General features: G+C 41.6%; 1 protein-coding gene across 1 annotated transcript in view; it reads right to left on the bottom strand.

Annotated features, from left to right (window-relative positions):
- LOC133623085 (netrin receptor UNC5D-like) overlaps window positions 1-23519 on the bottom strand; it is a 163440-nt gene that overhangs the window by 27321 nt on the left and 112600 nt on the right. The window contains exons 12-13 of the mRNA XM_061986044.1: window positions 20776-20860; window positions 5016-5187 (exon numbers count right to left, since the gene is read on the bottom strand). Of these exons, the coding sequence (XP_061842028.1) occupies window positions 5016-5187; window positions 20776-20860 (257 nt within the window). The remainder of the gene's footprint in view (window positions 1-5015; window positions 5188-20775; window positions 20861-23519) is intronic.

Genomic DNA, 23519 nt, shown 5'->3' on the forward strand with positions numbered 1-23519 from the left:
GCATCTTCCCTATCTGAATCGCTCCCACTGCCCTCTAGTCCTTCACTCTCACTTTCCTCATCCACAAATATTTCATCCTCGCTCAAATTAATGGGGAAATCGTCGCTTTCTCGGTCCGAATCGCTCTCGCTGCTGGTGGCCATGATTGTAAACAATGTGCAGATGTGAGGAGCTCCACAACCTGTGACGTCACGCTACTCGTCTGCTACTTTTGGTACAGGCAAGGCTTTTTTATCAGCGACCAAAAGTTGCGAACTTTATCGTCGGTGTTCTCTACTAAATCCTTTCAGCAAAAATATGGCAATATCGCGAAATGATCAAGTATGACACATAGAATGGACCTGCTATCCCCGTTTGAATAAGAAAATCGCATTTCAGTAGGCCTTTAACAGTAAATGAACAAGTAGATTAATAACTAATTTTCTACCACTTGTCCTTAATAACAGTGACAAAATAATAGAATGATAAATGACACAATATGTTACTGCATACGTCAGCAGACTAATTAGGAGCCTTTGTTTGGTTACTTTCTACTAAAAGACAAGTTGTGTTGTATGTTCACTATTTTATTTAAGGACTTAACTGCAATAAGAAACATATGTTTAATGTACCCTAAGAGTTTTTGTCAAAATAAAGCCAATAATGCAATTTTTTTGTGGTCCCTTTTAATTTAGAAAAGTACCGAAGAGTATCGAAATAATTTTAGTACCAGTACCGGTACTAAAATATTGGTATCGTTACAACACTGGACCACAGTTTTAAATATTTTCCTTATTTAATGAGCCTTGTCCACATTTCATTTAGTATGGAATTTTTAAATAGTTTTAGTCATACTTGCGAACCCTCCCGAATTTTCCAGGAGACTCCCGAAATTCAGCGCCTCACCCGAAAACCTCCCGGGACAAATATTCTCCCGAAAATCTCCCGATTTTCAGCCGGAGCTGGAGGCCACGCCCCCTCCAGCTCATGAGTGAGGACAGCCTTTTTTTCAGACGGGAGGACAACAGGGTGACAAGAACTAAATCATCCAGACTAGAGATAAATTGTATTATTATGTTTATTTTACCTAAAAATAAATATATTTATTAATTAAAAAAAAAAAAAAAAACGAAATACATTTTTACTATATTTTGCTAAAAACATCAAAATTAATTGTATTTTTATTTGTATTTTTTCTGACACCTTATTACATCCAGCAATAGAATTATACCGGTACATTAAAATAAACATATTTGAAATAATTAATTTTAAATTATCATAATAATTCATTTAAAATGACCATATTTAATTATTAAAATAATTGCTTGTTTATCAACAACTTTACCATTATATTCATTACAATTTGAAGCTCTCAGAAGCCAAGTTATCTTATATTCATGTTATATTTATGCAAGTTTGAAGTATCAGTTATCTAAACACAGATTTGTTTGCATATTTTCAGGATGTATATATATATATATATATATATATATATATATATATATATATATATATGTATGAAATACTTGGTGAATTCTAGCTGTCAATATACTCCTCCCCTCTTAACCACGCCCCCAACCACGCCCCCACTCCCACCCCCTCACCTCCCGAAATCGGAGGTCTCAAGGTTGGCAAGTATGGTTTTAGTTATATTGAAAATATGTATGCCCACATGTTAAAAAAATTACCAGCAGTGCAACACACAAGAAGTGAAGAAGTTTGAATATCAGCACTCGCAGAAAAGCCTTATAAATGTGTATTTTTGACATGTTAAATTTGGGGTCTTTTAGAATAGTTGACTATTGGATTCTCTGTCGACTATCGTGTCCGTATGTTGAGTATCCAAGTCACCTCCGCCCACAGCAGGTGTGTTAAAAGGATGGGGGGGACATAGAGCCCGTCGGGACGCGCCCCACCTGGACAGGAGCCCGCTGTCAGACACGGGGCCACTGAAGCCTGCCTCGGCCCTTGGTGAAGCTTCAACTAGTTTGATTTTAGGAAAAAAAAAGGAGCTACGCCTCTGGGCTTACCAGGACTGAAGCCCACCCAACTTGGGACCACCCAATTTGTTTTCACAATGCATTGATTGGTTGGTCATAGCTGTCAATCACAGACGATAATGCGCCCGTCGCAACGGAGATTGTGGGGGGGCGTGGCCTGCGGACCTGCAGCGAAGCGGGGTGTGTCAGGATCGGCTTCGAGATTAGTGACAGGTGCGTAGATGACACAGCTGTGAGTGTTTGTCTGATCACCTGTCGCTCTGTTAAAGGCAGCAGTCGGGAAGGAGAGGTGGTGGTTGATGGTGGAGAATGAGCGAGATACTTTCACATGGCTGAAAAGCACAACGTATTGAAAAATAAATTATTGTTCACAAAGCTGTCATGTCCGCATTGGCGGTCCAGAGAACCCGGAGGAGCAAGACCTCCACAGAGATGTTTTTATGAAAACAATTATTTATAATATTGTCGCCGTTCTGGTGAGTAAAATCGTGATTTTTTTTTCTTAAAACAAACAAAAAAATTAGATTAATGATTCATAATAAAGCAAGTACATATAGAACCTGATTGGATTTGTTCTTCTCCTTCAACACTTTTAGAGTGAAGTTCTGTTGAATTCAAAGAAGCATCAACTATTCATGCTGCATGGATGAAGTGAACACATTATGGATTGTACAGCACTGTAGAACAAGAGTGTCAATATACAAAAAGTGTAAGTCATAAAATAAATTCCACACAGTCTCTGGGGAAGAGTGAAAAGATGGTAGACAGCAAGATGAGAACACGACATAGTATGAACAGCACAGTGTTTTATTTATGAGACAACAGCATTCTAAGAACTGAAATATTTTCAACTGGAAGGAAGGAATTATTCCTATTGAGCTTGACTCCTCATTTTCTTTCTGACTTTCTGTGCTATGGCGCCAAAAGAGGGCGCCATAGCACAAGCAATTCCACACCTTTTCAGTGTCTCTGCTTGTGTTTAATGAAGACTAAATGTTGAACACAAAACACTATCGTCACTAGTGAAGAAAAATCCATAAATTTGCCGCACTGTTTTGTAAGCTGCAGGGTTTAAAGCGTAGGAACAAAGCAGTGGCTTATAGTCCGGAATTCACCATACTGTAAATCTCTATGTATCTTGTGGTGCAGCACTTCGCTACCACAACGAATACTCATAACAATAAAGTTTTGAGGTAATGCTTACTGCTGGTATTCTAACGTAAACATTTAGCTGCAAAACTCGGATTGTGGAAAAAATGCAATCAAGAAGAGTCATTTCAGCTTCACAAACTTTACTTGTCGCTCTCTTTACCATGAACTGATTAACGTGGACCCCGACTTAAACAAGTTGAAAAACTTATTCGGGTGTTACCATTTATTGGTCAATTGTACGGAATATGTACTGTACTGTGCAATCTACAAACCCCGTTTCCATATGAGTTGGGAAATTGTGTTAGATGTAAATATAAACGGAATACAATGATTTGCAAATCCTTTTCAACCCATATTCAGTTGAATGCTCTACAGAGACAACATATTTGATGTTCAAACTCATAAACTTTATTTTGTTTTTTGCAAATAATAATTAACTTAGAATTTCATGGCTGCAACACGTGCCAAAGTAGTTGGGAAAGGGCATGTTCACCACTGTGTTACATGGCCTTTCCTTTTAACAACACTCAGTAAACGTTTGGGAACTGAGGAGACACATTTTTTAAGCTTCTCAGGTGGAATTCTTTCCCATTCTTGCTTGATGTACAGCTTCAGTCGTTCAACAGTCCGGGGGTCTCCGCTGTCGTATTTTAGGCTTCATAATGCGCCACACATTTTCAATGGGAGACAGGTCTGGACTACAGGCAGGCCAGTGTAGTACCCGCACTCTTTTACTATGAAGCCACGTTGATGTAACACGTGGCTTGGCATTGTCTTGCTGAAATAAGCAGGGGCGTCCAGGTTAGAATTGCTTGGATGGCAACATATGTTGCTCCAAAACCTGTATGTACCTTTCAGCATTAATGGCGCCTTCACAGATGTGTAAGTTACCCATGTCTTGGGCACTAATACACCCCCATACCATCACAGATGCTGGCTTTTCAACTTTGCACCTATAACAATCCGGATGGTTCTTTTCCTCTTTGGTTCGGAGGACAGGACGTCCACGGTTTCCAAAAACATTTTGAAATGTGGACTCATCAGACCACGGAACACTTTTCCACTTTGTATCAGTCCATCTTAGATGAGCTCAGGCCCAGCGAAGCCGACGGCGTTTCTGGGTGTTGTTGATAAACGGTTTTCGCCTTGCATAGGAGAGTTTTAACTTGCACTTACAGATGTAGCGACCAACTGTAGTTACTGACAGTGGGTTTCTGAAGTGTTCCTGAGCCCATGTGGTGATATCCTTTACACACTGATGTCACTTGTTGATGCAGTACAGCCTGAGGGATCGAAGGTCACGGGCTTAGCTGCTTACGTGCAGTGATTTCTCCAGATTCTCTGAACCCTTTGATGATATTACAGACCGTAGATGGTGAAATCCCTAAATTCCTTGCAATAGCTGGTTGAGAAAGGTTTTTCTTAAACTGTTCAACAATTCGCTCACGCATTTGTTGACAAAGTGGTGACCCTCGCCCCATACTTGTTTGTGAATGACTGAGCATTTCATGGAATTTACTTTTATACCCAATCATGGCACCCACCTGTTCCCAATTAGCCTGCACACATGTGTGATGTTCCAAATAAGTGTTTGATGAGCATTCCTCAACTTTATCAGTATTTATTGCCACCTTTCCCAACTTCTTTGTCACGTTTTGCTGGCATCAAATTCTAAAGTTAATGATTATTTGCAAAAAAAAAAAAGTTTATCAGTTTGAACATCAAATATGTTGTCTTTGTAGCATATTCAACTGAATATGGGTTGAAAATGATTTGCAAATCATTGTATTCCGTTTATATTTACATCTAACACAATTTCCCAACTCATATGGAAACGGGGTTTGTAATAATAAAAGTTTCAATCGATCAATCAATCAATCTCACCTCCCATTTACTGTCCTGGGTCCTCCTCTTGAGCTGAATGGTCCAGTTCTCAGAGTCCACCTCGGCACAGTGAGCCATGGTCATGGCCACTGGGCAGGCCAGGTCCAGACCAGGAGGACCGTACGTCACCTCTGGGCTTAGGGGGATTTGGTAGCCTTCCAGTGTATCTGCACTACACAGAATTACAAAGAGAAGCCTGAGTCCACCACAGACAACAAAAGTCATTTGCACATCCAGTAAGTGGTCCTGAAGGTCTTCGAGGCTGTGTGGATTCAGTGTCTATTACGATGCATTATATGCTGGTATTGGAGGAACTGCACAGTAGAAGCAAATGCTTTCTTCATTTGATTCAGGTAAAAACCCCAAGAGTCCCACAAGTAATTCCAGTTTAAAGGGGAACATTATCACCAGACCTATGTAAGCGTCAATATATACCTTGATGTTGCAGAAAAAAGACCATATATTTTTTTAACCGATTTCCGAACTCTAAATGGGTGAATTTTGGCGAATTAAACGCCTTTCTATTATGCGCTCTCGGAGCGTTGTGACGTCACATCGGGAAGCAATCCGCCATTTTCTCACTTTCGTCGGTGTGTTGTCGGAGGGTGTAACAACACGAACAGGGACGGATTCAAGTTGCACCAGTGGCTCAAAGATGCGAAAGTGGCAAGAAATTGGACAATGGTTCCGCACACTTTACCGACGAAAGCTATGCTACGACAGAGATGGCAAGAATGTGTGGATATCCTGCGACACTCAAAGCAGATGCATTTCCAACGATAAAGTCAAAGAAATCTGCCGCCAGACCCCCATTGAATCTGCCGGAGTGTGTGAGCAATTCAGGGACAAAGGACCTCGGTAGCACGGCAAGCAATGGCGGCAGTTTGTTCCCGCAGACGAGCGAGCTAAACCCCCTGGATGTCTTGGCTCACACCGTCCCTTATGCCACCGAAGATGATCAAGAGAAGAATATCGACCCTAGCTTCCCTGGCCTGCTGACATCAACTCCAAAACTGGACAGATCAGCTTTCAGGAAAAGAGAGCGGATGAGGGTATGTCTACAGAATATATTAATTGATGAAAACTTTATTCATTACTCGCGGTTTTACGTAAATTATTATACATAAACTGTGTTTACCAATAATTTAGCTTAAAAACATTTATTTTTTTCAATCATTCGAGTACATTCGGGTAGTCTTGTGTAATGCAGTATTTTGTGTCTATTTAGGTATGGTTAACCTGAGTGCTGAAATCGTGGAAAAATATATGTTCTTAGTGCGCCTGAAATGGGCTGTCTGCACTCTCAAAGTGGATGTTGTTGCCAAATGTATTTCATATGCTGTAAACCTAGTTCATAGTTCTTAGTAATTATCTTATCAGACAGTGTTAAGCCGCTGAAATCCGAGTCTGAATCCGAGCTAATGTCGCTATACCTTGCTGTTTGTTTGTGTTGGCATCACTGTGTGACGTCACAGGAAAATGGACGGGTGTATATAACGATGGTTAAAATCAGGCACTTTGAAGCTTTTTTTTAGGGATATTGCGTTATGGGTAACATTTTGAAAAAAACTTCGAAAAATATAATAAGCCACTGGGAACTGATTTTTAATGGTTTTAACCCTTCTGAAATTGTGATAATGTTCCCCTTTAAAGGGAGACTCTCAATTGGACTTCTTTGGTCCCCGACTGACAAAAAAAGGTACAGGCTGCACATGATTAATAAATGGATTCCAGCGCATAATTGATTGTCCAATTGTTTTATAGCTCAGACCTGCCATATGAGCCTACAGCGGCTCCTCAGATCTGTTCCGGCCTTTTAATAATTCCTAGAATAAATATTAAAACCCACAAAATGTATTTAACAATTATTTTCAGATCCGAAGATGTCATTGTGGACTGTGAAGCCCTTTGAGGCACTCGTGATTAAGGGGTATACAAATACATATTGATTGATTCTTTAAATGACTTATCATTTAGCTTTTTAGTTCACCTCATTGTATAAACAATTCACACAGATAAACTCTAAAGGGGAACATTATCACCAGACCTATGCAAGCGTCAATATATACTTTGATGTTGCAGAAAAAAGACCATATATTTTTTTAACCGATTTCCGAACTCTAAATGGGTGAATTTTGGCAAATTAAACGCCTTTCTAATGTTCGCTCTCGGAGCGACGACGTCACAACGTGGCGTCACATCGGGAAGCAATCCGCCATTTTCTCAAAAACCAAGTCAAATCAGCTCTGTTATTTTCCGTTTTTTCGACTGTTTTCCGTACCTTGGAGACATCATGCCTCGTCGGTGTGTTGTCGGAGGGTGTAACAACACGAACAGGGACGGATTCAAGTTGCACCAGTGGCCCAAAGATGCGAAAGTGGCAAGAAATTGGACGCTTGTTCCGCACACTTTACCAACGAAAGCTATGCTACGACAGAGATGGCAAGAATGTGTGGATATCCTGCGACACTCAAAGCAGATGCATTTCCAACGATAAAGTCAAAGAAATCTGCCGCCAGACCCCCATTGAATCTGCCGGAGTGTGTGAGCTATTCAGGGACAAAGGACCTCGGTAGCACGGCAAGCAATGGCAGCAGTTTGTTCCCGCAGACGAGCGAGCTAAACCCCCTGGATGTCTTGGCTCACACCGTCCCTTATGCCACCGAAGATGATCAAGAGAAGAATATCGACCCTAGCTTCCCTGGCCTGCTGACATCAACTCCAAAACTGGACGGATCAGCTTTCAGGAAAAGAGAGCGGATGAGGGTATGTCTACAGAAGATATTAATTGATGAAAATTGGGCTGTCTGCACTCTCAAAGTGCATGTTGTTGCCAAATGTATTTCATATGCTGTAAACCTAGTTCATAGTTGTTAGTTTCCTTTAATGCCAAACAAACACATACCAATCGTTGGTTAGAAGGCGATCGCCGAATTCGTCCTCGCTTTCTCCCGTGTCGCTGGCTGTCGTGTCGTTTTCGTCGGTTTCGCTTGCATACGATTCAAACCGATATGGCTCAATAGCTTCAGTTTCTTCTTCAATTTCGTTTTCGCTACCTGCCTCCACACTACAACCATCCGTTTCAATACATGCGTAATCTGTTGAATCGCTTAAGCCGCTGAAATCTGAGTCTGAATCCGAGCTAATGTCGCTATAGCTTGCTGTTCTATGCCCCATGTTTGTTTGTGTTGGCTTCACTATGTGACGTCACAGGAAAATGGACGGGTGTATATAACGATGGTTAAAATCAGGCACTTTGAAGCTTTTTTTAGGGATATTGCGTGATGGGTAAAATTTTGAAAAAAACTTTGAAAAATAAAATAAGCCACTGGGAACTGATTTTTAATGGTTTTAACCCTTCTGAAATTGTGATAATGTTCCCCTCTAAGCACTGTATCTGACAAAACGTTTATTTTTATTTTTTTATACCCGTCTGTTCAACACTACCTTTACGCGGCTGAAGCACAAAAAACCACCAGACTAATGAGCAGCTTATGCAAACAGGTGGGCTAGAAGCAAAACATGCCTTGAGGCTTGACTCCTTGCAAGCGTGAATGTTAGCTCTCTAGTGTTCAGCCTGCAGGATTTGTTTCCCAGCCCGGGTCAAAGTCATTGCAATTTGCTGCTGCGTTGGAGTGTGTTCATTAAAAAAGGCTTAGAACAAACAAGATAGCCGACAGTAAAGTAAGTTTGGAGTTTAGAATAAATAGTTCTGGGAATCCTAATAGGAGGGAACAATGGTTCAGCATAGGGATGGGTACGGGTTTTGGTAATTTTACAGGCATTGACGGAATTTGGTCGGTGTCTATAAAAGTACCATTGATTCCCGTAAATTCAAACGGTGCCATATTTCAATAGCTTTGTTGCATGTGACGTCAGGTCCGGTTGCAGACTAAACATCGGCTCAAGCAGCACTCAGCCAAACTCCCTTTCAGTGACGTTGCAATTTTCAACAGCAACAAAGCAAGTATTCTTGCTAGAAAATGCTGGAACGTAAAGTAATGCTCCACTCTTTCAAAATGCTTAAAGCCGATTTACATTGGATTTGCCATGAACAGGCTAGTATTAGCATTAGCTATTTTACATGGTGATTTCAATACCTCCAAATTTGGTATAGGAAACTATACCTAAGAATATTGATACAATCAAAGAGCTGGTGTGTAATAAGCACAATACTTACAGTATAAACACTTTGTAGGGCGCAACATAACATCTCAACTTAATGGAAACATGTGCTTCTTTGTTAGACAACATACCATAGATACATCTTCTGCCATCTAATGTTTTGGAAGTCCAACTGCATTGCAAATGAGACTCAAATGTAATCAAAAAACAAGATACCGTATACAAACCCCGTTTCCATATGAGTTGGGAAATTGTGTCAGATGTAAATATAAACGGAATACAATGATTTGCAAATCCTTTTCAACCCATATTCAATTGAATGCACGACAAAGACAAGATATTTGATGTTCAAACTCATAAACTTTATATTTTTTTGCAAATAATAATTAACTTAGAATTTCATGGCTGCAACACATGCCAAAGTAGTTGGGAAAGGGCATGTTCACCACTGTGTCACATGGCCTTTCCTTTTAACAACACTCAGTAAACGTTTGGGAACTGAGGAGACACCTTTTTTAAGCTTCTCAGGTGGAATTCTTTCCCATTCTTGCTTGATGTACAGCTTAAGTTGTTCAACAGTCCGGGGGTCTCCGTTGTGGTATTTTAGGCTTCATAATGCGCCACACATTTTCAATGGGAGACAGGTCTGGGCTACAGGCAGGCCAGTCTAGTACCCGCACTCTTTTACTATGAAGCCACGTTGATGTAACACGTGGCTTGGCATTGTCTTGCTGAAATAAGCAGGGGCGTCCATGGTAACATTGCTTGGATGGCAACATATGTTGATCCAAAACCTGTATGTACCTTTCAGCATTAATGGCGCCTTCACAGATGTGTAAGTTACCCATGCCTTGGGCACTAATACACCCCCATACCATCACAGATGCTGGCTTTTCAACTTTGCGCCTATAACAATCCGAATGGTTCTTTTCCTCTTTGGTTCGAAGGACACGACGTCCACAGTTTCCAAAAACAATTTGAAATGTGGACTCGTCAGACCACAGAACACTTTTCCACTTTGTATCAGTCCATGTTAGATGAGCTCAGGCCCAGCGAAGCCGACGGCGTTTCTGGGTGTTGTTGATAAACGGTTTTCGCCTTGCATAGGAGAGTTTTAACTTGCACTTACAGATGTGGCGACCAACTGTAGTTACTGACAGTGGGTTTCTGAAGTGTTCCTGAGCCCATGTGGGGATATCCTTTACACACTGATGTCGCGTGTTGATGCAGTACAGTACAGCCTGAGGGATCTTAGCTGATCTTTCTCCAGATTCTCTGAACCCTTTGATGATATTACGGACCGTAGATGGTGAAATCCCTAAATTTCTTGCAATAGCTGGTTGAGAAAGGTTTTTCTTAAACTGTTCAACAATTTGCTCACGCATTTGTTGACAAAGTGGTGACCCTCGCCCCATCCTTGTTTGTGAATGACTGAGCATTTCATGGAATCTACTTTTATACCCAATCATGGTACTCACCTGTTCCCATTTTTGCCTGTTCACCTGTGGGATGTTCCAAATAAGTGTTTGATGAGCATTCATCAACTTTATCAGTATTTATTGCCACCTTTTCCAACTTCTTTGTCACGTGTTGCTGGCATCAAATTCTAAAGTTGATGATTATTTGCAAAAAAAAAAAATTTATCAGTTTGAACATCAAATATGTTGTCTTTGTAGCATATTCAACTGAATATGGGTTGAAAAGGATTTGCAAATCATTGTATTCCGTTTATATTTACATCTAACACAATTTCCCAACTCATATGGAAACAGGGTTTGTAATAACTGAACACTTGATTCCCAGGTGCCGGGAATTGGTACCATATCAGTTCAAATGTAAAGGATACCGATCCCTAGTTCAGCATAACTTTCAATACTGAACACTCATAGTAAAAGAATGTTGTTCTAGAAAAAGCCAGACAGTTTGCTGGAAACACTGGCACCAATGACAGAGTGTCCAGATTGCAATTGTTTTACAATATTTTGATAAGCAATACGGTGTTTAAAAGTGAACAAACATAAAACATGCCAGTTCAGTTGAAACTTGAGTTCTAAACTTGCAAGGTAACTGGAAGGGACATACAAGTGGGAGTTGCCCAACCTGTCCACATGTGCTTTGTGGATTTGCAAAAGGCATTCAACCATGTCCTTCTCTGTGTCTTATGTGAAGTTCTGTGGGAGAACCGAATTTGTGACACCTCACTAAGTGTCATTCAGTCCTTTTACAACTGAAACAGGAGCCTGGTTTGCATTTTCAGCTGCAAGTCAACCCTGTTCACAGAAACATTGGACTCAAAGACTGTCCTTTGTCACCCAGTCCTGTCTATAATTTTGATTGACATAATTTTTAGGCACAGCCAAGGCTTTCAAGTTGTGCAGTTGGCGGGCCTTAGGATCTCATCTCGGCTATTTGAAGATGATGTGTTCCTGATGTCATCAGTCTATGACCTTTCAGCGTTGACTGGGGCGATTCACAGCTAAGTGTGGAGCTTCTGGGACCAAGTTCAGCATCTCCTAATATGAGGCCATGGTTTACAGACGTAAAAGGGGGATTTGTACCCCACATTTAATATATTTGGGAATCTTTTGTACGAGTGAGGGAAGGCTGAAGAGCAAGATTGACAGGCAAATCGGTGCAGCATTTGCAATAATGCAGTCGCTGTACCAGACTGTCGTGGAAAAAGAGCTGCGTTGGAAGGCACCATACGTTTGTGGTCCCCAGTTTTGGGCAGTGACCAAAAGAACAAGATTGCAGATATACTGTAAGATATACATGAGTTTCCTCCATAGGGTGTCTGGATGGACCGACTTGAGCGTACTCTGATTAGAACGGACTTTGTGCAGAATGTCCACAGACATGGGGACTGCGTGGCGCGGTTTGGAGAGTGGCCTTGCCAGCAACCTGAGGGTTCCTGGTTCGATCCCCACCTACTACCAACCTCGTCATGTCTGTTGTGTCCTTGAGCAAGACACTTCACCCTTGCTCTTGATGGGTCGTGGTTAAAGGGGAACATTATCACAATTTCAGAAGGGTTAAAACCATTAAAAATCAGTTCCCAGTGGCTTATTTTATTTTTCAAGTTTTTTTCAAAATTTTACCTATCACGCAATATCCCTAAAAAAAGCTTCAAAGTGCCTGATTTTAACCATCGTTATATACACCCGTCCATTTTCCTGTGACGTCACACAGTGATGCCAATACAAACAAACATGGCGCATAGAACAGCAAGTTTATAGCGACATTAGCTCGGATTCAGACTCGGATTTCAGCGGCTTAAGCGATTCAACAGATTAGGCATGTATTGAAACGGATGGTTGTAGTGTGGAGGCAGGTAGCGAAAACGAAATTGAAGAAGAAACTGAAGCTATTGAGCCATATCGGTTTGAACCGTATGCAAGCGAAACCGACAAAAACGACACGACAGCCAGCGACACGGGAGAAAGCGAGGACGAATTCGGCGATCGCCTTCTAACCAACGATTGGTATGTGTTTGTTTGGCATTGAAGGAAACTAACAACTATGAACTAGGTTTACAGCATATGAAATACATTTGGCAACAACATGCACTTTGAGAGTGCAGACAGCCCAATTTTCATCAATTAATATATTCTGTAGACATACCCTCATCCATGCTCTTTTCCTGAAAGCTGATCTGTCCAGTTTTGGAGTTGGTGTCAGCAGGCCAGGGAAGCTAGGGTCGATATTCTTCTCTTGATCATCTTCGGTGGCATAAGGGACGGTGTGAGCCAAGACATCCAGGGGGTTTAGCTCGCTCGTCTGCGGGAACAAACTGCCGCCATTGCTTGCCGTGCTAGCGAGGTCCTTTGACCCTGAATTGCTCACACACTCCGGCAGATTCAATGGGGGTCTGGCGGCAGATTTCTTTGACTTTATCGTTGGAAATGCATCTGCTTTGAGTGTCGCAGGATATCCACACATTCTTGCCATCTCTGTCGTAGCATAGCTTTCGTCGGTAAAGTGTGCGGAACAAACGTCCAATTTCTTGCCACTTTCGCATCTTTGGGCCACTGGTGCAACTTGAATCCGTCCCTGTTCGTGTTGTTACACCCTCCGACAACACACCGACGAGGCATGATGTCTCCAAGGTACGGAAAACAGTTGAAAAAACGGAAAATAACAGAGCTGATTTGACTCGGTGTTTGAGAAAATGGCGGATTGCTTCCCGATGTGACGTCACGTTGTAACGTCATCGCTCCGAGAGCGAATATTAGAAAGGCGTTTAATTCGCCAAAATTCACCCATTTAGAGTTCGGAAATCGGTTAAAAAAATATATGGTCTTTTTTCTGCAACATCAAGGTATATATTGACGCTTACATAGGTCTGGTGATAATGTTCCCCTTTAACCATGTGACCTTTCTCAGCCGTATGGGCCACAGCGGTAGGTAATACACTTTTCCACCACTTGTGGCTGTAATGACAACATTAAAAAAGTTAAAGTTAAAGTACCAATGATTGTCACACACACACTAGGTGTGGCGAGATTATTCTCTGCATTTGACCCATCACCCTTGATCACCCCCTGGGAGGTGAGGGGAGCAGTGGGCAGCAGCGGCAAACAGAAGACGTCTTGAAGTCATAGAGAAGTTAGTTAAGCGCAAAAATGATGACTAAGTGGTGAAGCTTTTAATATTATTTACCATTGAGCTACACAGAGAGAGTGACAAAGAGCTGACCACAAACTTTGTTTTCCTTTATTCCTCAAATTGACCAAACTTTTTCAAACTTGACCAACCTTCTGGCTTGGTGCCGCAGCCTTCCACCATCCCAGGCACGACCAGTAACACCATCCCAGGCACGACCAATAACAGACAGTGGCAGCGGCCCGGGAGCGACTCTGACAGCGAGGCCCAGCCAGCAACGGTTAGGCCCGGAGAGACTACTGTACGTCAGCGGGGCCGAGCGAGAGACACCGTGTTGTAAAGAAAAATGAAAATATGTGATGTGTCATACTGAAATGTTATACATGTTCCAAATAAACTTCAACCAACCAACCATGTGGACCAATAAGTATTCAATCGGATGATCCAAAGATTTCTCCAACAAACTAATGAAATGAGTTAGGAGTTATGTCAACACTGCACCTTTAGTCTTAGACATCTATCTATAATCTATATTTGTTCTCCTTTTAGAACTTATTGTTCAAGAACAGAGGGCATAAAGACAAAAATACATAACAAAGAGCATTACAGTGGACAGAAATTCTGCAAAAACACCAACAGAAACCACTTAACTCTTCTTTAAAGGTTTTTTTTCTCATCAGAACAAAGCTGCTACTGCCCCAGTAGTACAAAGCCCTCATATAGCCTGGGCTGCAAAGGGAATATGTCTGACCTAAGCAAAAGTGCACCTTGGAGAACACATCTCAAAAATAAGACTCAATGGAATCTGTCAGAGTGTGCAGAATTGGCACTGATAGGAGCTGGACATTAAAGTGAAGCAATTCTTTGTGGGCTTGGCGTGATTGACAGCTGCTCAGATACACAGTGATGGACAGCTGCTCAGATACATAGCACTAACATCTACAGGGAAACATGGCAGTCTCCGAAATAGGTTTTCAGAATCAGAATACCTTTATTATCATTGCATGGAAGCAACGAAATTGAACAGCAATCCAGCTCAGTGCTTTTAAAACAACCTACATACAATACTCTTAAGACAACAAACAATAAGAACAATTTTAAAAACATAGTAAACATTTTAAAAACATATTGCACAGCAGATCTCTATCAGATGTAAGCAAGTTAATAAAGTGGTGAGTGTTCAGGTAAGTGCAGAGTTTAGGGCAATAACAGCTCTCGGATATAAACTGTTTTTCAGTCTATTTGTCCTTGCTTTGATGGTCTTATAGCGCCTCCCTGAGGGCAAGAGCTCAAGCCAGTGGTGACCTGGGTGGGATGAGTCCCTGAGGATGCCGTTTGCTCCCCTGCTGCAGTTTCTCTTATACAGGTCCTCTAAAGATGTAAGAGGGCATGCACACTCACTGACAGGATAAACAAGCACATTAGGAATCAAATCTAAAGGCAAAACATAATTTTTTCACTAAATGTTCTAAAGTCACGAGGAAGCACTGAAGACAAGGACAGCTTGAGTACTTTATGTTCCATTTATTTTAACCACCGCGCTGCACAAGTGACTCATTTGAACAGCGAACGCTGACAGCCCTCCCGAGCTGAATTGCTCCATGTTAATTCGGAGACACCTGAGAGAAGCCTTTCCAAGTTAGAAAGACGCTTGTACATCAAGTAATTCTAGAGACTACTACTCAATGGCCTAGTGCACCTACTCAGTGGCCTAGTGGTTAGAGTGTCCGCCCTGAGATCGGTAGGTTGTGAGTTCAAGCCCCGGCTGAATCTTACCAAAGACTATAAACATGGGACCCATTGGCACTCAGCATCAAGGGTCGTAATTGGGGGTTAAATCATCTACTGCTCACTGGTCCCCTCACCTCCCAGGGGGTGATCAATGGTGATGGGTCAAATGCAGAGAATAATTTCGCCACACCTAGTGTGTGTGTGACAATCATTGGTACTTTGTACTTTAACTTAAGATGATTACTAGCCATTATTTCAATCATCTTGGGTCCCTATCCTTCTACCGTGTACAGCATGAATGTAGCTCCATTTTATTTTGTGACCTTGCTCTAATGGAGGACTGTGAATAAACGTCGGTGCTTCAGAAGAAATGGGTGTCCCTCATGGCTCACCGCAGTGAAGAGCATCGAGAGTCCATCCAAGGGTCATTACCAAGCCGTGACACGTGCACCGCAGAGATAGTGTTTCTCGAGGGATGGTGATGCCTTCTACTCTGTGATCCGTCACCACATTCTGTCTCTACACGCCTCTGAGGTGGTGACTCTCATCCAGAGCACACATATTGACTCTTAGGCAGAGTGCATGGGACGAATAAGAGCTTGAAGGTTTGATTTTGCTTCGTGACAGTCAGTAGGAGAAATGGAATACTTTTTAAAAGCCTTCATCTGAGGTCATGTGCCACAAACCGAAGCTTCTCCACAGCCTCCTGAGCATCAATGTGTACATCACCACCTGTCAGGATTCTGCAAATAACAAACTTCATTCAGATTCTTGCAGCTTTGCAGGCTGGCAGTCAACACAATGAGATGTGAGGAAGGTCAAACACTTCTGCCTTTAGAATCTTTATCCAACCTGAGATTTGTCCAATTCATAGGGATGTTCCGATCAGGGTTTTATGCTGCCCATTCCGATGATCCATAAGTGAAATCGACTGACGCCAATGCCGATAACGATCACATGTATCAAACGTACATTTTTCAATTAATTTATGGTGAGTGCTATTGACATTTCAACAATATCGAAACATTATGTACTCAGCGGTATCTAAGTGCATGAGTATCGTAACTCACAAGTAATTTGACATATGAGCAGTGTCTGGGCTTTTTGCTTTGAATTGTGAGCATACCTTGAATAAAGAGCATTTCCACCATGAGTTAAAGTAGTCCAGTGTTTGAGTAGGGTGTAACCATTTCTTTTAACAACGATTCGATTCCATTCAATATGTGTGGTTGCGATACGATTTAGGGACGATCTAATTTTTTTTTAGAACAAAACAATTCGAAACGTTTCAGTGAGCTGATATCAATTCAGTAAATTTTCAGCAAAAAAAAATCAAAAAATAAATCAAGCAGTGTTACTGTGAAATAAATACTGGATACTGGACACTGCAGGTAAAATTTCCTTAAAATATGGTATTTATTTTTAGCAATTTAGGTATAAAGGAATTATAGATACAAGCAAGTAAACAACAATTAATGGCCAGAGGTGGGTTTAGTACCCAAATATTGTACTCAAGTAAGAGTGCTGTTATTTTAAAAGTAAAAAGTAGTCTTCAAAATAATTACTTGAGTAAGAGTAAGTATTGTGTGAAAAAACGACTTAAATATTGAGTAACTTGTGAGCATACTTGCCAACCCTCCCGAATTTTCCGGGAGACTCCCGAAATTCAGCGCCTCACCCGAAAACCTCCCGGGACAAATATTCTCCCGAAAATCTCCCGATTTTCAGCCGGAGCTGGAGGCCACGCCCCCTCCAGCTCCATGCGGACCTGAGTGAGGACAGCCTTTTTTCACGATGGGAGGACAACAGGGTGACAAGAACTAAATCATCCAGACTAGAGATAAATTGTATTGTTATGTTTATCTTACCTAAAAATAAATATATTTATTAATTAAAAAAAAAAAAAAAACGAAATACATTTTTACTATATTTTGCTAAAAACATCAACATTAATTGTATTTTTATTTGTATTTTTTTCTGACTCCTTATTACATCCAGCCATAGAATTATACCGGTACATTAAAATAAACATATTTGAAATAATTAATTTTAAACTATCATAATAATTCATTTAAAATGACCATATTTAATTATTAAAATAATTGCTTGTTTATCAACAACTTTACCATTTTATTCATTACAATTTGAAGCTCTCAGAAGCCAAGTTATCTTATATTCATGTTATATTTATGCAAGTTTGAAGTATCAATTATCTAAACACAGATTTGTTTGCATATTGTCAGGATACATATATATATATATATATATATATATATGTATGAAATACTTGGTGAATTCTAGCTGTCAATATACTCCTCCCCTCTTAACCACGCCCCGCCCCACCCCTCGACCACGCCCCCACTCCCCACCCCCCCACCTCCCGAAATCGGAGCTCTCAAGGTTGGCAAGTATGCTTGTGAGTAACTTCTGATTTATTTAGTAGCTATTTTAAATGGTTCTTTGTAGTTGATTTGAGCGTGTGTGTGTGTGTGTGTGTGTGTGTGTGTGTGTGTGTGTGTGTGTGTGTGTGTGTGTGTGTGTGTGTAAAACATAAAAATCATATACACAGCATGATTTCTCTGGTTGGAAGTGGAATGCTTGGAGGCTGAAATGTGAACATTTCTACTGACACAGATGACAGCACATAATGTAATTATTCTTTTTACTAGTTTGAAATTAATCATTGAAGATGTGTGCTGCCTTGTCTGACGTCATGTCACTTTTTTAAGTCGGTATGTTTCTGTGCACTAAATTAGTCTGATTTGTCCAATAATACCCAGCATGTGTCTGCAGAATCAAAACAACAACTGACAGAATTCCGATCTCTTTGGGCACCGCTAATGAATTTCCTAAACTGAGTCCCATGGGGGAAGGGGCTGTTGCTCTGCTCCTACGGGTCTTGCTCCGTGGATGGGGGGTCCTGGGTGCCGGAGGAGCCGGGTTCTGGGGGTCGGGTGGGCCTTCGGTGTGTTCCCTGGTTCCGGCCTGGCGGGCTGATCCATAGATGGTCTAGCGGTTTGGGGTAGTTGGGGTGCGGGTGGGGCTTGGGGCGGTCGCCTTGGTTTGGGTTAGGGTTAGGGTGGTTTGTCCCTCTCGTGGGTGGTTGGGCTGGGGACTGCGCCCGGGGTGCTAGGGGGATTGCCGCGGTCGGGCGGGGGCCGGGCCGTGCCACTCTGGCTTTGGGTCTCCTTGGGCTTCCTCCTTCCCCTCTCCTTATCATGTTGTATGCCAACAAAAATGGAAAAATTGCTTTGCAACCATAAGTCAAGGTGACAAGCAAGTGTTAAAGTTCAACTATAGAAAATGTATTTCAAAACGTATTTCCATGACCACAAAAACGCTTGTAATAGTTTTTTGCATCAAATAATGTTGAGTTGTGAAGAACGGCAGTTCTTCACAGTTGATTTTATGTCATTAAAGAAACACATTTAACATGCATGATAAAATGCCATATTGACACACATTTCCAGGTTTTTGCGGGCCATATAAAATGATTTGGTGGCCCAGGTGTGATGTGTTTTAGAGGTCATTTGTGATCAGATGGCTGCACATTAGAATCCTGTTCATTTAATGCTTCTTTAGTGTAATTATCATAACATTAATGAACTGTTTTAAACATCTTTCACATACTTAATGAGAATGTGTAATGCAGTTGGTAAATTAAATCCCTGAACCAACATTTGACTTGTAAAGTTATTTTGTTAAAGGGGAACATTATCACAATTTCAGAATTGTTAAAACCATTAAAAATCAGTTCCCAGTGGCTTATTATATTTTTCGAAGTTTTTTTCAAAATTTTACCCATCGAGCAATATCCCTAAAAAAAGCTTCAAAGTGCCTGATTTTAACCACCCGTCCATTTTCCTGTACGTCACATAGTGAAGCCAACACAAACAAACATGGCAGAAAGAACAGCAAGCTATAGCGACATTAGCTCGGATTCAGACTCGGATTTCAGCGGCTTAAGCGATTCAACAGATTACGAATGTATTGAAACGGATGGTTGTAGCGTGGAGGCAGGTAGCGAAAACGAAATTGAAGAAGAAACTGAAGCTATTGAGCCATATCGGTTTGAACCGTATGCAAGCGAAACCGACGAAAACGACACGACAGCCAGCGACACGGGAGAAAGCGAGGACGAATTCGGCGATCGCCTTCTAACCAACGATTGGTATGTGTTTGTTTGGCATTAAAGGAAACTAACAACTATGAACTAGGTTTACAGCATATGAAATACATTTGGCAACAACATGCACTTTGAGAGTGCAGACAGCCCAATTTTCATCAATTAATATATTCTGTAGACATACCCTCATCCGTGCTCTTTTCCTGAAAGCTGATCTGTCCAGTTTTGGAGTTGATGTCAGCAGGCCAGGGAAGCTAGGGTCGATAGGGGGTTTAGCTCGCTCGTCTGCGGGAACAAACTGCCGCCATTGCTTGCCGTGCTACCGAGGACCTTTGTCCCTGAATTGCTCACACACTCCGGCAGATTCAATGGGGGTCTGGTGGCAGATTTCTTTGACTTTATCGTTGGAAATGCATCTGCTTTGAGTGTCGCAGGATATCCACACATTCTTGCCATCTCTGTCGTAGCATAGCTTTCGTCGGTAAAGTGTGCGGAACAAACGTCCAATTTCTTGCCACTTTCGCATCTTTGGGCCACTGGTGCAACTTGAATCCGTCCCTGTTCGTGTTGTTGCACCCTCCGACAACACACCAACGAGGCATGATGTCTCCAAGGTACGGAAAACAGTCGAAAAAAACGGAAAATAACAGAGCTGATTTGACTCGGTGTTTGAGAAAATGGCGGATTGCTTCCCGATGTGACGCCACGTTGTGACATCATCGCTCCGAGAGCGAATAATAGAAAGGCGTTTAATTCGCCAAAATTCACCCATTTAGAGTTCGGAAATAGGTTAAAAAAATATATGGTCTTTTTTCTGCAACATCAAGGTATATATTGACGCTTACATAGGTCTGGTGATAATGTTCCCCTTTAAGAGTGCCTTCTATATGTATATTCTTTTCATGAAAAAGCTTATTACGTGTGTCTCTGTGATGCATTACTACATGAAGTCCCTGCCTGTTTGCTTAAACGCCCAAGAAACACAAATTCATTATGCTACCCTACTAGCAATGTGCCAGTAAGATGCCAGTTTTTGTGCCAGCATTACGTGAGAAATGGTCTTATTTTTGGCGTATTCCACTAGTGGTGAACCAAGGATGAAACGTTGAGGGAGATGGGCGACACAATAATGTGACAAATGAACAGATGGTAGATAAGATCTTTAGTTAGCCTCACCTTGCTTCCCCGAGACTGATCACCATGTACATCTCCCACCACATATCTTCAGCCACAGCTCCATGAGGCACCAGCATGCTGACTCCTGGAAAACATGCAGAGTTGTGTCAAAGCAACAACTCAGCAGACATTTGATACGTTTTAGAACTGGATTAAGGCTTTACTGATGAAATCAGTCAAAAAAATAACCTTCTTATGTGGACACTTCAACATTGCCCTTTGAACCCTAACAAACAAAAGTCTACAGATGACTTCATAGACACAATGTATAGCCTGAGTTTATATCCTAAAATCACAAAGCCAAGGAGAATCTCAGGACACACGTATTGATAGTATTTTTACTAATGATTTTGATAATAAATAACACCACAATTGGTCTGCTAATATCCGACCTCAGTGATCATCTGCCAGTTTTCATAATCTATGACGGAAACTACAAGAAGAGGAACATTGATGACGAAAAGACTTTCCGAAAAATATGTACAGCACAAAGTATGACAGCTTTCAAGAATGACCTGAGAGATCAAAGTTGGGACAATGTCTGTGGCAAGTGTTGTGAATTATTTGTAACTTGATTATGAGTGCTATGGCTATTGAGTTTTCTTTTCCTGGCCTTAGTCTGGACCCCCAGCCTTGGACTGATTATTTTATTACCCCTTCCTCCCCCAATGTTTACCGGTTTCCCACCTTTAGGGGCGCCAGAAACTGGCTGACCCGTCAGTGTTTCTGTTCTGTTTCCCTGTAATGCTTGTCTGCTCTTGAATGGGTCTGTGCTGAAAATGAAATTTTGATTCGTATGTTATTGTACATGTTACGAATTGACAATATAGTTGAACCTTGAACCTTGATAACCAGGGATAGCAATCGGTGGTTTTCGATACTTGATTAAGGCAGTGCTTACCACCAAGGTTTTGTTGAAAAGTGTTCCAGACATCTAACTGCATTTAGCACACCTTGGGGGTTATATGAGTAGATGTGCTTTCCTTTTGGCCTTACCAATGCCCCAGCTGCATTTCAGAGATGCATGGAAGGAGTCATCGAGAGTTTTAGTGATGAGTGCTCTGTTTTTCTAAAACTTTTCATGCCCACGTTACCGAGGTGAGGCAAGTGCTTAGTTGTCTGCGAGAACATGGTATAAAATTACGCCCCAAAAAATGTGAACTGTTTTAGTGAAAGGTAAGATATTTAGACCGACTAGTGACCAGAGAGGGTATTCAAATGGACCTAAATGACCTCGAGGCAGTGCAACAATTAAAAGATAGGGAGCCAAAGAATATACAAAAGTAGGAGAGGTCAGAGCCCTCCTAGGGTTTCTAGGGGACTTTTTGAAGATAGCCAAGCCACTCTTTAGACTCATTGAAAGCCCAGGTGAGTCAATCCAGAAAGCCTCTACATCCAGATCTAATAAGGCTCAGCTAAAGTATAGTAGTATAGCGGTCAACTCTCATCCAAAACCCCTGTCTTGTAGGAGCCAGAACATCCCTCTGTTGTGTCACGCCTTGTTGGCTTATCCAGACTTGAACCTTTTTTTTTGTGCTGCACACTCACGCATCAAATGATGGCCTTTGAACAGTGCTCTACCGACAAAAGGAAAGCTACTTCATGTTATTGCTTTTGTTATCAGGACACTCACAGCTGATGAGAATACCGTAGTTGCATCTAGATCTGGATGTAGAGGCTTTCTGGATTGACTCACGTGCGCTTTCTATGAGTTTAAAGAGTGGCTTGGCTATCTTCAAAAAGTTCCCTAGAAACCCTAGGAGGGCTCTGACCTCTCCTACTTTTGTATATTAAGAATATACAGTTGTCTGCTTTTTTTTTTTTGTATATTAAGAATATACAAAAGTAGGAGAGGTCAGAGCCCTCCTAGGGTTTCTAGGGGACTTTTTGAAGATAGCCAAGCCACTCTTTAAACTCATAGAAAGCCCACGTGAGTCAATCCAGAAAGCCTCTACATCCAGATCTAATAAGGCTCAGCTAAAGTATAGTAGTATAGCAGTCAATTCTCATCCAAAACCCCTGTCTTGTAGGAGACAGAACATCCCGCTGTTGTGTCTCGCCTTGTTGGCGATAGCCAAGCCACTCTTTAAACTCATAGAAAGCCCACTTGAGTCAATCCAGAAAGCCTCTACATCCAGATCAAATGATGGCCTTTGAACAGTGCTCTACCGACAAAAGGAAAGCTACTTCATGTTATTGCTTTTGTTATCAGGACACTCACAGCTGATGAGAATAGTTGCATCTTCATTCAGGCTTCGCAGTATACACAGATATTCTTCCTCTGGCTTATCTTTTAAGCACAGCCAAGTAGAATGCAGTGGGACATCGTTGGTTTGGTTACTTAGCTGACACAAACTATTCTCCCCTCTCCCCTCAGGCAGGAGACTACGGTCCATCCAGACCCACACCTCCCGCCACCTGAACAGTTTTTTCCCCTCGGCCATCAGACACATGAACAATAACAAGATCCGATAGCTCAGTTTACAACTCATGTTATTCTATTCTGTGTTATATCTGTTTTATGTTGCACGATTGCGCCAAGTAAAATTCCTAGTTTGTGAACCCGTTCTCAAACATTGGCAATAAAAACTCTTCTGATTCTGATTCTGATTTTAATTCCATTTTACCATCAAGTACCGGCGAGGCAAGTCGGATGCAGCCGCTGATGCTCTGTCACGATGGTTAGTGCAGCTACATGACCACCTGACTGAGTACTCAGAGATAATACCCCCAGATGTCATTTC

This window comes from Nerophis lumbriciformis, linkage group LG12 (assembly GCF_033978685.3).
Source record: "Nerophis lumbriciformis linkage group LG12, RoL_Nlum_v2.1, whole genome shotgun sequence".
In the NCBI taxonomy this organism is placed as follows: Eukaryota; Metazoa; Chordata; class Actinopteri; order Syngnathiformes; family Syngnathidae; genus Nerophis; species Nerophis lumbriciformis.